Source organism: Vidua chalybeata, chromosome 5 (assembly GCF_026979565.1).
Source record: "Vidua chalybeata isolate OUT-0048 chromosome 5, bVidCha1 merged haplotype, whole genome shotgun sequence".
Taxonomy (NCBI): domain Eukaryota; kingdom Metazoa; phylum Chordata; class Aves; order Passeriformes; family Viduidae; genus Vidua; species Vidua chalybeata.
This window is the reverse complement of record NC_071534.1, coordinates 72234538-72249006: the sequence shown is the minus strand read 5'-3', so window position 1 is coordinate 72249006 and position 14469 is coordinate 72234538. Positions and strand designations below refer to the sequence as shown.

The 14469-nt window shown below is 60.7% G+C and overlaps 1 protein-coding gene across 2 annotated transcripts in view; it reads right to left on the bottom strand.

Annotated features, from left to right (window-relative positions):
- Nucleotides 1-7255, bottom strand: part of CALU (calumenin) — an 18233-nt gene extending 10978 nt beyond the window's left edge. Inside the window, exon 1 of one of the 2 annotated variants that reach the window (XM_053943888.1) lies at nucleotides 7212-7255. In XM_053943888.1, the coding sequence (XP_053799863.1) occupies nucleotides 7212-7240 (29 nt within the window). In that variant the 5' untranslated portion in view covers nucleotides 7241-7255. Of the gene's footprint in view, nucleotides 1-3374; nucleotides 3452-7211 lie in introns of those variants that run through there. The other variant, XM_053943889.1, reaches the window with a different exon arrangement.
- Nucleotides 7256-14469: the final 7214 nt, after the last annotated feature.

Here is a 14469-nt window from a genome sequence, read left to right as displayed (position 1 = left end):
CAGAAATGATCAATTAATCCAGGTGATCTGGATGAAATGATAAATACGAGTTGTCTGGGCAAGATGATGATTTAATGCAGACTGTCTGGGAAAAATGGGGAATTACTGCACATTATTCGGGAAAATGGAGAATTAGTGCAGATTTGTGTGGGCACAAATGACTAATAAATGCAAATTATGTGGGAAAAGGATGAATTCCTGCATATTCTTAGGTCAGATTTATTAATTGATCCTAATTATCAGGGCACTGTAATGAACTAATATGGGTTATCTGGGCAAAAGTGATTCACTGACACGGATTATCAGGGCACAGGGATAAATTAACACAGATTATCAGGGCACAGTAACTAATTAACACAGATTATCGGGGCAGAGGGATTAATTAACAGAGATTATCGGGGCACAGGGAATTTCCAGTCCCTGTGCATGTGGGCAAGGTCCCGTTTCCCCGGAGCTGCTCCCGACCCCATCCCAGAGCCCCTCAGAGCGGCAGCTGGGCTGGGAAGGGATCCAGGGGTGGGGAAAGGGGTCCTGGCGGGAAGGAAGGAAGGAAGGAAGGAAGGAAGGAAGGAAGGAAGGAAGGAAGTGGATCCAGATGCGAGGAATGTGGAGGACGTGCACACACCCCACTGCTCTCCCCCCCCAAGCCCTGGTGCTCCCCCAGACCCACTGCAGGTGAATCCTCCCCCACAGACCCAATCCCCCCGCGCTGGGACCCGCCTGACCAAACCACCCACATGTGCCTGGGATCCTCTGGAAGCATTCCAGAGGCTCGTCCCTTTAAAGCCCAACAGAAACTCAGGTACTCCCCATGCTTGTCACTGAGATCCCAACTTAGATCCCATCATAGATCGGGGTGTTCCCCACCCTGATCTCTTTAAATTTCACTCCAGGTATTCATCATCCTGATGTATTTAGCCTTAAATTGTAATCAAGATATTTATGATTTTAACTCTTTCACTCTAAATTTAATCCAGATATTCACCACCCAGAGCTCTTAAATGCAAATTTAATTCAATACATTCCCCATCCTTATTGCTTTAACCTAAATTTAAACCCAAGATATTTCCCATCCTTACCCCTTTAAATTTACATCCAGGTCTTCCCCATCCAGAGCTCTTAAATATAAATGTAAACCCAGGTATTGCCATTCTGTATCTCTTTAAGTCTGTGGTTTAAAATCCAGGTATTCCCCTTTAGCCTGAACCTCAGCCCTTTAACCTGAACTCACACCAAGGAGTTCTGCCCCAGGAGTGACCCAGGAATGACCAGGAGTGACCTGGGACTGGTCCCGTGTCAAACCAAGACACTGGTGGCAGAACATGGGGGAAAGGACACAGAAAAGCCCTTTCCTTCCTTTTTTTGAATGAGGATTTATCAGACACAGAAAATCCACAAACTTCAATTCCTTGGAAGTGGGGAAGGAGGGGGCATGGTGAGGGGATTTGCGTTATGAAGAATAAAAGTCACTTTTTTAGTGTTTCTGAGGAGGAGAAACCTTCCAGGAGGGAAAGCCAGTGCCAGGTGTACATGGAGCTCTGGCTATCCCCATCCCAAGGAGCCAACTCCTGCTCCCCCGGGATATCCCTGTCCCCAGGAGCTGACTCCTGGTATCCCTGGATATCCCTGTCCCCAGGAGCTGACTCCTGGTATCCCTGGATATCCCTGTCCCCAGGAGCTGACTCCTGGTATCCCAGGATATCCCTGTCCCCAGGAGCTGACTCCTGGTATCCCTGGATATCCCTGTCCCCAGGAGCTGACTCCTGGTATCCCTGGATATCCCTGTCCCCAGGAGGTGACTCCTGGTATCCCTGGATATCCCCGTCCCCAGGAGCTGACTCCTGCCCCCCTGGGCACATCCCAGCGGCCAGGGCCTGCCCAGCTGCGTGCTGATCCCAGGATCAGCCCAGCCTGGAGCACAGAGTGACCTGGAACGGGTCAAACAGCCCGATTTTATCTGCCAGTGTCCACACAGGGCCCGGGAGGCACTTGGAAGTGATCAAAGAGGGACAATCCAAGCTCCAGCCGGTTCCGGGCAGTGCCGGGGGCCAGGAAAGGTGATCAGAGAGACCAAAACCCACAAACCCACGGTTATCCATAAATAATTCTCCAGGAAAACTTGGCATCATCAGCAGCTCCTGCTGACCAAGGGGATGGGCCCTGGATTCCCTGTGGATCCCAATCCGAGGGAAAGCAGAGCCCCTCTCCTCCCAACACTGCCTTTGGCAGTGGATCCCTTCCCTCCCAGTAAAGGGTCTCTGGGTGAACTGCAGGGAAGTCGGGAGCAGGAGCCAGTGGTGGGAAGATGTGGGGGTCCAGACCCTCAGCTGGGGAGGAACTCGGAATTCCAGAGGGGCTAGGTGGGATACTGATGGAGGACCTTGAGATTCCAAGGAAACTGATGGAGAAACTCGGGATTTCAGGTGGGTTTGATGGGCTGTTGATGGAGGAACCCAGAGTTCCCATTGGGTTTGCTAGGATACTGACAGAGGAATTCAGGATCCTGCACTGGGCTTGGAACTGTGGTAACATTTAGAGGAAACTGATGGGAAGAAGCCCCTCCGGACACACATTTCCCATGTGGGAGGCCAACAGGATCCCATAAAATCCCCCACAGGCAACAGAATTTGTTCTGGTTTGGGAATCAGCCTCCGTTTCAGCTTTTTAGGGAACGGATCCCATTGGAGCAGCCAGGGAACAATTAACTGGGACCCCGCGGTGCCACCCCAGGGGCACAGCAGGCGTGAGGGGAATCCCGGCCCTGAGAAGGATGAATGGATGTGGAGAGACATCGGGAGCCAAAACCAATCCCGGGGTAGAAACCGGCTGGTCCCGGCCCAGACCAGCCCCAGAGTTCTGGGGGCACTGAGAGCTGCGGGACAGGAGCACGGGTTTGGGGCGGCACCTCCCCGGGCCAGAGCCCCCGTGCAGGGCAGCACCGCGGGTCCCACAGCCCGTTATCCGCGGGGTCCCAGAGCCCGTTATCCTGGTGTCCCGGGGGTCCCACAGCCCGTTCTCCCGGCGCACGCCCCGGGGATGCCGATGGATTCCCCGGGCCGGTCCCGCCCGGGTCGCGAGATGCGGACGGGGCTCCGTCCTCGGGAACGGCGGTCCCGACCGGCCCAGCCCAGCCGCCCTGGGCCCGCTCACGGGCGGCCCTGGGACGCAGCACCGCGCAGGGGGACGGGCCGCAGGAGTCGCGGACGCGGCGGCGCCGCCGCTCCCGCCCGTTCCCATGGAGACCGGGCCCGGCGCTGCCGCCGCCGCGCTACCGCCACAGCGCAGCGACCCCGCAGAGCCGCTCCCGCCGCTTCCCGCGCCCCAAAACCCGGCCCCGGCCCCGGTGCCCATCGCGGTCCCTGCCCGTCCCTCACCGTCCCCACCGCCGCCGCCGCCGCTGCCGCCGCCGCTCCACGCACCGGAAGTCGGCGCCGCGCCACGCCGCACGGCCCCCCGCGCGCCCTCCCCGCCCACCAATCACGGGCAAGCCACGCCTCCTCCTCCGCGCCGATGCGCGTTTCGATTGGTCTGTTCTGCCGCCACTCCGCCCCTCTGCCCGCCCCCGCCTCGCGCCCCGCCCCCAGCGCCCTCCTCCGGCCCCGCTCCCTCCGGCCCCGCCCACCCTGACGGGTACGCGGGCGCTGATTGGCTGGAAAGCGCCACGTCCTCAGGCGCGCGCCGACCGCTGGCCCCGCCCACCGGGGCATACCGCGCCGCACTGCGCACGCGCATGCGGGAAAGGCAGGGTCACGTGTGTGGGAAAGGCGGGAAAGCCGAGGGGGGGCTGGGACAGTGGGGCTGAGTGTCACCCCCTGGTCACCCCCTGGTCACCCCCTGGTCACCGCCTGGTCACTGCCTGGTCACTGCCTGGTCACCATCTGGTCACTGCCTGGTCACCTCTGCTCACCCCCTGGTCACCGCCTGGTCACATCTGGTCACTGCCTGGTTACTGCCTGGTCACCTCTGGTCACCCCTCGGTCACCTCTGGTCACTGCCTGGTCACCCCCTGGTCACTGCCTGGTCACCGCCTGGTCACCCCTGGTCACTCCCAGCCTTTCCCAGTGGGTAAGCGTGGCCCAGCGGAGGGCCCGGACTGCCACAGAGCCACAGACTGAGCGACAGGAGCCCACCCAGAGACCCCCTGAGCTGGACCCGCAGGGGTCACCAATCCAGCTACCGGCCCTACACAGACCCCAGCGCAGGGAAAACCCCACTGCGGAAAGCGGCGTCCACAGAGGAGGCAGAGCAGTCACGGAGCAGTCACGGAGCAGTCACGGAGCACACGGAGCAGTCACGGAGCAGTCACAGAGCACACGGAGCACACGGAGCAGTCACAGAGCACACGGAGCAGTCAGAGAGGGCATGGAGCAGTCCTGCAGCTCTGCTCAAGTGAAGGCAGAGTGTCCAGCAGGGCACAGCCCACTGGGCTTTCTCTCTTGGGGTTTCGGGGGGCGCAGCCTCCTTTCATCCCAAACTCCCAGCTGAACGTTCCCTCCTCCCGTCCCCGTGGCTGAGGTGCCGGGAAGGTGGAGCCTGCCTCACATCCCCCTTGGCCCTGGCACCTTCCCCCAGAGTCCAGCAGCTCGGCCTTGTGCTGACCCGTGTCCATTTCAGGGGTCGGGGTGTCTGGGCTCTGGGACAAACCCGCCACAGGCATTCAGCCCCACTTCAAAGACATCAGCACCCAGAGCCTCACCTGTGGAATTGTTTGGAAACACCTTTCCTATCACCAGTGATCCCAGCCTGGGCATCCCTGGCAGCAGTGTCCAAACGCTCCTGGAGCTCTGGGGCCGTGCCCATTCCCTGGGGAGCCTGGGCAGTGCCCAGCACCCTTGGAAAAGAGCCTTTCTTGATGTCCATCCTATCCCTCCCCTGGCACAGCTCCAGCTGTTCCCTGGGTTCTGAGGTGTTTATCCAGCTGGGCTGGGCAGTTTGTCCAGAAAGATCTGGAGAGAGACAGAACTGAAACATCCCAAGGGAGATGTTAAGGCTGCGGAGCCCCAGGAGAGGCCGAGGGAGCTGGGAAGGGGCTCAGCCTGGAGCAAAGGAGGCTCAGGGGGGACCTTGTGGCTCTGCACAAGTCCCTGGCAGGAGGGGACAGCCGGGGGGGTCGGGCTGTGCTCCAGGGAACAGGGACAGGAGGAGAGGGAATGGCCTCAGGCTGGGCCAGGGGAGGTGAGGTTGGATATCAGCAGGAATTTCCCCATGGAAAGGGGGTCAGGCCTCGGCAGGGGCTGCCCAAGGGAGCTTTGGAGCCCCCATTCCTGGAGGTGTCCAAGGAATTCCTGGAGGTGGCACTCAGGGCTCTGGGCTGGGGACAGGTTGGGGTCAGGCACAGCTTGGACTGGATGGGCTGGGAGGGCTTTTCCAAGCTCAGTGATTCTGAGATTCTGGGAAAGCTTTACTGAGATGCAAAATTATTTTTTCTGGCTTCCCTGGATCAGCTCAGGAGGACCTTGTGGTACAAGGTAAGGAGGTTTGGCAATCACGATGTTCTCTGGTGGCTGCAGCCTTCTCAATAACTCCCAGAGGAATCCATTCCAAGGTTGTAAGGGCACCAACAGGCCTGATGCTTGCAGCTTGTGCCTCTGGGCCATCTTGAAAACTGGGATAACTTTTGCCAGCTTCCAGCTGATTTTGGTTGGAAAAGCCTCCATGACCACTGAGATTCCCCAGCACTGCCAAGGCCACCACTGACCTGTCCCCAGATGCCACATCCACACAGCTCTGGAATCCCTCCAGGGATGGGGACTCCAGCCCTGATCCAGGACTGCACAGCCCTTTCCAGGAATGAATTTCCCCAAAACCCATCCTGAGCCTCCCCTGGCCCAGCCTGAGGCCGTTCCCTCTCCTCCTGTCCCTGTTCCCTGGAGCACAGCCCGACCCCCCGGCTGCCCCCTCCTGCCAGGGACTTGTGCAGAGCCACAAGGTCCCCCCTGAGCCTCCTTTGCTCCAGGCTCAGCCCCTTCCCAGCTCCCTCGGCCTCTCCTGGGGCTCCAGCCCCTTCCCAGCTCCGTTCCCTGGACACATTCCGGCCCCTCTCTCCACACAGGTCCCAGCCACACTCCAGACGTGCCCCAAGCCATGACCACATCGATCCCAAAATAGCCCCAGGGCTCCACGTCCGAAGTGACGGCCCGGCTATAAATACACCTCGCTCTGATGTCCAAGGCTCCCTGCACAAGGTGTGACCCCATCGGCAGGGAATGTCTCCCAGGACCCAAATCCCGCTTTACGGGCTCCCAGCAGCGTCAGGCTCTATTTCCCCCGCGCTGCCTCTGCTCCGTGACACATCAGCGGGCTGAGGTCAGCGCCCAGCCCGCCGGACCATCCCTGCGGCCGCGGCTGCCCAGCTCCCGCGGAGCCGCCGTGGGGAAACCAGCGCTTCCAGCGCCGTGATTCATCCCATCCTGCAGAAATGCCTAAATTAGGGCAGCGGGAGCATCCTGGGGCTGCGGCTCTCCCGTCCCAGGGAGCCGAGCCGGGCAGAGGCTCCCGCAGATATTTACAGTCAGTGAGATAATTCCCACCCTCGGCCCCGCCGGGAGCACTGCCAGGACTGACACTCGGACACGGCCCCACAAGTGAAGTCACGGGCTGAAAAAGCGCAGCCCAGAATTCCTTGGAAAACCTCCCACTGTGTTTTTCCCCTCGTTAAATCTCCCTCGGTGCTGGAATCACACAGTCTTGAGAGCAAAATGGTCCCAGATATGGGGAACAGACACTGTAAAGCATGAGATTTTTTATCTTATTAACAAAATACGTCTCGGGGGTTGAGACGGTTTTTTGAATAAAGGGTGGCTCAGGAAGGTTGAAATGTTTAAATTTTTATTAAAATGTAAGTTAAGGGGGTTTAGATGGGGTTTTAAAATTAAAAAAAAATTGGTTTGAGGGTCATTTTGTTTTTTTAAAAACAAAAATGCTTTAGGAAGTTGAAATGTGAGGGGTTTTTTTGAATAAAATACATTTTGGAGTTGGGCATCGGGAGGCTGTGGGGTGGACACTCGTGCCCAATCCCAGGGACACGGAGCAGCTCCCGGAGTCCTGGCCATGGTCCAGCAATGCCCACCAACACCAGGAGGGCTGAGGGGAATTGGAGACTCTTCCTGTGCTCTCCATCAGCTTTCCCCATGGCAGGGGAGGAGTCACCTCTTCCCCCACAGCCTGGCCTGACCGTTCCTGGGGAAGCAAATCCCATTTGATCCACCCACCTTTTGACTCCACAGCTGCTTTTTCTCATGTTAGCTGAGCCGGAGCTCTCTGCTGGTCTGGAAGTGATTTATTGCATTTCCTTACGGAAGTGCTCGTGGAAATCCCTTTTCCTGCCGTTCCGGAGGAGCTGAAGGATTCCGAGCTCCAAGTCCCTCACGAATCCCCTTTTTTCACACCTCGCACCATTCCCATTGTTTCTTTTTTTAGTTCTTCCAGTTTCTCAGTCTTTTAAAGCCATTGACATGTTGCAGCTGGATCCTCTTCTCTCCCTCTATTTAGCATAAGGCAAAAGCCACTCCCAATTCCTGTTTTCTTGTCTTGCCCTCCTCAGTCCCCCAAACCTGCTGGTTTTGCCCAGACTGTGGACATTTAGGGTTTCTCTGCTCAGACAGCACTGACAGACATTTCCCCTCCCCAGTGGTCTTGTCCCACTCCCAAATGTCGGTGAGAGCAGATCCCAAACTGGGTAAAAATTCTGATTTTAACACACTTCCCAGCTGGATATTTATTAATGGGACCTTCAGACACTTCTAAATCCCAGAATTTAGGAAGGCATGTTATTTATTAACCAGCTTTTTGGCTGCAGCCATGTTTGCCCCGTTGTCACACACCCCGGCCAGCAAAGCTCCAGGGAGGATGGCCTCGGTATTTGGGCAAAGGAGAGGGAATTTTACTGGTCTGTCTGTTATCAATCCCCTCCACCCACCACAGCCACCACGGGCCCTGGACACAGACTCCAGGCAGGCTGCACCTCTGTGAATTCCCTAAGAAACCCCCAGGGGAAGAGCTGGGATGGTCTGGGAAGAGACAAAACACAGGGGATATGAGAACAGCTCCTGGAGGTCCCAGAGCATCTGTGAGGAGAGGACGGGGAATCTGTGCTTGAAATGTGGGAAAAAGAGTATATATGGAAATGTTTTAGCAATCTGGGAGGGTTTGGATCAGGGTGTGCATAGTCCAGGTCCAGCACATGGACCTGCAGTGGGAGAATTTGCACGGAAGGGAAAGAGAACCAGGGATGGAGAAGCTGGAATGCAGAACCTCCATCAAGGAGGCCGCCTGAGAGGTGCATCCCGATGGGAAAGGCTGACTCATGATCTGCTTCAGTTTCCCTCAGCCCATGGGAAGGAAGGTGGTGTCAGGAAACCAAACCCCTGAGCCGTTCCCAGCTTCTTCCAACGGTTCATTCCACATCATTCCATCCCAGTGCTCTTGTGCCTGGTGTGACCCTCTGTGGGACCCACTGCGGGCACAGGCAGGGCATTCCCTCACAGCCCCACACTCCAGAGCAGAGCCCCCGCTGGGCTGGGCCAAATCCCATAGATCCCAGAGCAGAGCTGGGCCCATCCCATAGAACCCACACCAGAGCTGGGCCAAATCCCATAGAACCCAGAGCAGAGCTGGGCCCATCCCATGGAACCCAGAGCAGAGCTGGGCCCATCCCATAGAACCCAGAGCAGAGCTGGGCCCATCCCATGGAACCCAGAGCAGAGCTGGGCCCATCCCATGGAACCCAGAGCAGAGCTGGGCCCATCCCATAGAACCCAGAGCAGAGCTGGGCCCATCCCATGGAACCCAGAGCAGAGCTGGCCCATCCCATAGAACCCAGAGCAGAGCTGGGCCCATCCCATAGAACCCAGAGCAGAGCTGGGCCCATCCCATAGAACCAGAGCAGAGCTGGGCCCATCCCATAGAACCCAGAGCAGAGCTGGGCCCATCCCATAGAACCCAGAGCAGAGCTGGGCCCCCATAAACCCAGAGCAGAGCTGGGCCAAATCCCATAGAACCCAGAGCAGAGCTGGGCCCATCCCATAGAACCCAGAGCAGAGCTGGGCCCATCCCATAGAACCCAGAGCAGAGCTGGGCCCATCCATAGAACCCACCCCAGAGCTGAGCCAATCCCATAGACCCACCCCAGAGCTGAGCCAAATCCCATAGACCCAGAGCAGACCCAGAGCACTCCCATCCATAGACCCCACCAGAGCTGGGCCCATCCCATAGAACCCAGAGCAGAGCTGGGCCCATCCCATAAACCCAGAGCAGAGCTGGGCCCATCCCATAAACCCAGAGCAGAGCTGGGCCCATACAGTGCTGCCTGGGCTCTGTCCCCAGACACTGTCCCCGGGCCCATCCCTGTCCCTGGGCCCTGTCCCCGGGCCCTGTCCCCAGGCTGGCACCGCCGTGTCCCCTCGGGACGGGCAGTGGCTCTGAAGGGGCCCGGGCTCCTCCAGCCGGGCCGTCACCGGGAAAAGCCCAAAGGCCGCTGCCAAACGGGACGAACGCGGCCGGGCTCGGGCGGCTGCGGGTGACCCCGCGGTGGTTTGGAAGGGCGGCGTGAGGGAGGAGCAGGAATCCCGAGGCCGGGGGAGCTCAGCGGCGAGGCGGCCGTGGGAGGATGACGGGCCGAGGAATGCCCCGGCTAATCCTCCTGCCCGCCGCCGGCTATTTAGGGAAGAACCAAGGAGGCCGCGCTCATCTCCTGGCCCCGCTCCCGCTCCTGGCTGGAGCCGGGCCCGCGCCCCCTCCTCCGGCCGCTCCGGGCCGGCCTCGGCCGGGCTGCCCCGGGGCGGGCCGGGCACCGCGGAGCCCCGGCCCCTGGAGCGGCACCGGCCCGGAGCGGCGGATGGCCGCTGCTCGGGCCGGCCGCGTGTGCCCAGGACGGGCGCTGGGAGCCGGGACGAGCGCTCGGAGCCGTGATCTCAGGGAGAAGCAATGCGGGGGAGCTGCCAGCCCGGCTGCCGGCAGCGCCAGCCCAGAAATGTCCTTGTCCCGGCACGGCGCTGTCCCCGCGCGGGTCACCCGGCGTTGTCCTGCCCGCCCCGGGACACGCCGCCGTCCCCCGGCACATGTGGGCCCCGGGCGGCGGCCGCGGGCGGCGCTCCGGGAACCTCGGCTGTGTTTTGAGGAAGAAAAGAGGTTTTTTGTTCCCGGTGAGATGGTGGGCCAGACGTCCCTCTCCCCCCCTTTGCACCCCAAAATCCCGTGGGTTTCTCCGAGCCGCACGCTCCCGCTGGATGCACAGCCCGAATTCCAAGCGGCTAAGCGGCTGCTCCGCCGCGTTTGGAGCTGCCCGGCTCCCGCGGCGGGACGGGGCTGCGGGGAGGCGGCGGCTCCCAGCTCCGGGGCTTTCTCCGCCCTCCTCTCCCGCTGCAGGATGACGGATGGAGGTCAAAGATGACACCATCGGCCTCTCCTCATCCTGGGCATTGAATTTTCCCAGCTCTCTCCATCTACTGGGCCTTTGATTGGGAGAGCTTGAGCCAAAAGGGAGAAACTGTACCGGGGAATTCCTGGGTCCGGAGTAGCCAAATTTAATTAAAACCACTACAAATATTAAAGTGATTCGCCAGCTAAATCAATGCAATGAGAAACCCCCCATCAATTCTGCCCTTCCCTTCTTGGGATTGTTTCATCAGGGAAAGGTCACAGGAGCAGTGGCCAGGCCAGGCCTGCAGCCCAGCAAGGGTGGAAGTTCCCAGGGACAATCGTGTGTCCCCGGTGTCCCGAGGAGCTCCAGAGCCTGCGTGTGGCTGTCCTGGCACGGAGCCTTTGCTGCAGGACGTCCTGGATTCGGTCCCTGTGCCCGGCTCCTGTTTGTGCCCACGTGCGGCCCTGCCCGTCCCCGAGAGCCTGCCCACTTCCCGCTGCCCGGCAGCTCTCGGCACCCATTCCCACGCTGCCCTTGGTCACCCAAGCCCGGAGAGCTCCTCGGGGCTGGCTCCCAGCTCCCGGCCCCTCGCAGCGCCCAGGGAACATCCCGTCACGGCTCCGTGAACTCAGCACCCCCCAAATAGCCCGGTGAGCCTGGCCCCCAGCAGGAGCGCTCCGGCCCCGGCGCTGGCCCGCGGATGATCTTACAGCCTGGGAAGCTCCAAACATGCTGCTCCTGCCCATAAAAAGCAAAGGGCTTTGGGCATGGAATCATCGGGAACACGGGGATTGCGCCAGCCGGGGGAGACGCTCCCAGGAGGCAGCGTTGTTGGAACGGCGAAAGGGCAGAGAGAGCTGAGGCTGGGGGCGGGGGGAGCCCCAAAACACAGCTCAGTCCTGGCCCTGACCCCTCCAAGTGTTTGTAAAACACGCCCAGAGCTCTGCTGCCGCCGTTTGGCTCCTTGGCCGCCTCATCCCGACAGGAATACGCGACCCAAACCGTGCGCCAGAACCAGTTGTTAGGAACACAGAGGTGGTTATTCTGTTATATTGTGATCCCTATTTTTTGATTGCCCCCGAATCCCAGTCTGTCCCATACCACTGGCTCTGGAGACCGTTCCAGAGAGCTGGAAGCTGGCAGAAGCTGTCTCCTCCCAGCAGTGCTTGAGGCTCAGGCCCTGGGCACCACCCCAGCTGCGGAGCCCATCTGGTGGCAATAGACTGCACAGGGAAATCCTACTCAGTGAGAAGCCCAGTTTTCCAGGCAGGAAGAGGAAAAACACCTCACTGGAGCAATGCTCCAATGGATAAAATTGGAATTTAATTAAGTTAAGGAGATATTTGCAGAACTAGAAGATCCAAACCACCCTCCCAGCACACCATGTGCTGCCCCCTGCCTGGACACACGTGGAGACAACGGTGCCTCCTGGGCCGCAGCTGATCCCGCTCTTCTGCAATTCCCAGGAATTCTTCTTCCTTGTCTTATCTGACCACCCACAGCCTGTCCTCATCCGCCGCCGTCGCCAGGGCCAGCCCGCAGGTCGGGGCGCAGGCGGATCTCCACCAGCCGGACGGCGCGGAGCAGCACGGCCAGCTGGGAGCACACCCGGGCCACCACGTCCAGCACAGGATCCGTCAGGTCCCGGACAGCACCCAGCACCTTCAGCAGGAAGAGCAGGAGCGGCTGCAGGAGGCTGTGAAACGCCGCCGCCAGGAAGGGCTTCAGGACGTGGTCGCCGATGGCTGTCAGGACACCGACCACCAGCGCCTGGATTTGGGATGAAATCCTGTGTTTGAGGGATACTTGCCAGCAGGAGTCACCAAACAGGGGCTGAGACACAAAAATTCCACTATGGGAGAGGAAATGTGCAACCGTGGGAAATGGAGGGTCCTTCTCCCAGTACTGAAGGACTCTGACATCCTCAGCAGCTGCCCCGGCCGTGGCTCTGCGGGAACGGGGCGGCTCACCTGGACCACGGCCTCGCCAAGGAAGCGGATCAGCTCCACCAGGAAGAGGCTGAACACGCTGACCAGGCACCGCGGGACGGCAAAGAATTCCCGCAGCTTCCGCTGGATCGTCCACTCGGAGCTGCCGTGGGGAACAGGGAGTGTCAGAGCCGGAGAGCTGACCCACTGAGGGGATGGACCTCCACCCCGGAACAGATCTGGCATCCCAGGCAGCTCCTTGGCAGCACATCCCAGCTCCACAGCCACCAAATGAGGGAGGAGACAGCACTGGAGCTGTTTCCACAGGCTCTCCCTCTATGGCCCAAACCTGCCTGAAGTAGCCCCAAAACCCAGTCCGTGGGGATGGTACCCAGAGCAGCGGCTGGCCGGGAAAGCAGCAGCCCAGCTCCAGGGAATCCCATCCAACACCACCCGGAGCAGCTCCGGCGTGGGCAGTTCCGAGGCTCCCTCTCATGGCCACAGCCTCGAGGTGATCCGGAGATTTATTCCGGTTTCTCTTTCCAGAAAAGTACCAAGTGCAGAGGGTGAATTGTACCAGGCTGGGAGGAAACCCCAGCCCAACGGAGCAGCAGCGTGCCCAGGAATGTGACGGCATTAGCACCGGTTTGGGGTGGAAGGAGCAACTGCAGGATGACCCAAACCCTGAGGTTTTCCCCCATTTTGTCCCCGTGACCAAAGTTCCCGTTTCCCAGGATCCCAGCCGAGATGCTCGATGCTGCCACTCACACCCCCAGGATCCCACTCTGGGGAAACCCCCAGTGAGGCCTGAGCAGACACCAGGGTGGGATCCTGGGGGAAATATTCCTTTAGCACCCCATAACTGGTGGCTTTGCTGCCTTTCCCCATCTGGGATCAGGCACTGGCCTGCGGCCAGACTCACACAGGCTGCAGCTGTCCCTTGGGATCAGCTGGCATCCCGGGAGAAGCACGGACAGGGCGAGAGCAGGCACTGCGGTGGGATAAGCTGCAGAGCAGTGATCCAGCCGGGAATCCACCCGCTCCTCTACCCCGGGGACTCACGGGGCTCCGCTCCTACCCCCTGCTCACGGGGATCTGAGTGTCTTTCCCTGGGAATACACCGGGATCTGATCTTCTCTTCCCCCGGCAATCCACGGGGCTCTACTCCCCCACCACCACCCTGGATCCAGTGGGAATCTGCTCCTCCCTTCGAACACTGCCCCGGGATCTGCGCTCCCCTCGAGAAAGCCCCGCTCCCCTTCCCAGCGGTCGCAGCGGGATCGGGGCGAAAACCAACATTAAACCCCCGAGATCTGCAAGCTAAACGGGACGATAGTGGCCCAAGCCCGTCGGGGCCCCCGAGTCCCCCCCGTCCCCCGGGGACATCCCGGCAGCGGCAACCGCCGGGGACACAGCGGTACCGCCGCCCCCGCGCGGCGGCATTGCGGGGTCGTCCCCCGGCGGGTGCCAGGGCAGGGGGAGTCCCGGTACCTCCTTCGGTTCTTCCTCCCGGGGCGGGGCGGGGGCACCGGCGGCACCGGGGGGGCGCGGGGGGCACCGGGGGGTCCCGGCGTGCGGCGGGGCGCGCCCGGCGCCATGCGAGCAGCCCCGCCCCGCCCCGGGACTGGCCCCGCCCCGCCCGGGACTGGCCCCGCCCACTCCCGATCAGGTCCCTACATTGGCCACGCCTACCTAAGCCACGCCCCCTCATTGACAGAGAGCTGATTCAGGGGCGAGGCTCGGGGCGCACGGGCCCGCCCATTAATGAATGACAGAGGGTGCAGCCAATCAAATCCCGCGAAGGCGCTCCGGTGTTCCCGCCCACCGCGGAGATCCCCGCGCGTCACGTGGAGAGGGAAATAGGCACTGTGTATGCAAATATATGCGAAGCGTATGTTAATGAGGGGTCTGCCAGCAGTGCGGGCTGACAGCCGGGGAGAAGGAGCAGGATCCGGGAGGGGACACGAGCGTGGGGACACGGGGAGGACACGGGGACGTGGGGGTGAAGACGGGGGGGGGAGCACACGAGGGGGGAGCCCGGAGGGACACGAGACGGTGACACGGGAGGGGGGGGTCCTGTGGGGACACGGGGAGCCCCGGTCCACGCCCCACGTCCCGGGGCGGTACCGGCCGGTCTCGCCCCACGCCCACGCCCGGCCCCGCGCGCGGAAGCTCCGGGCG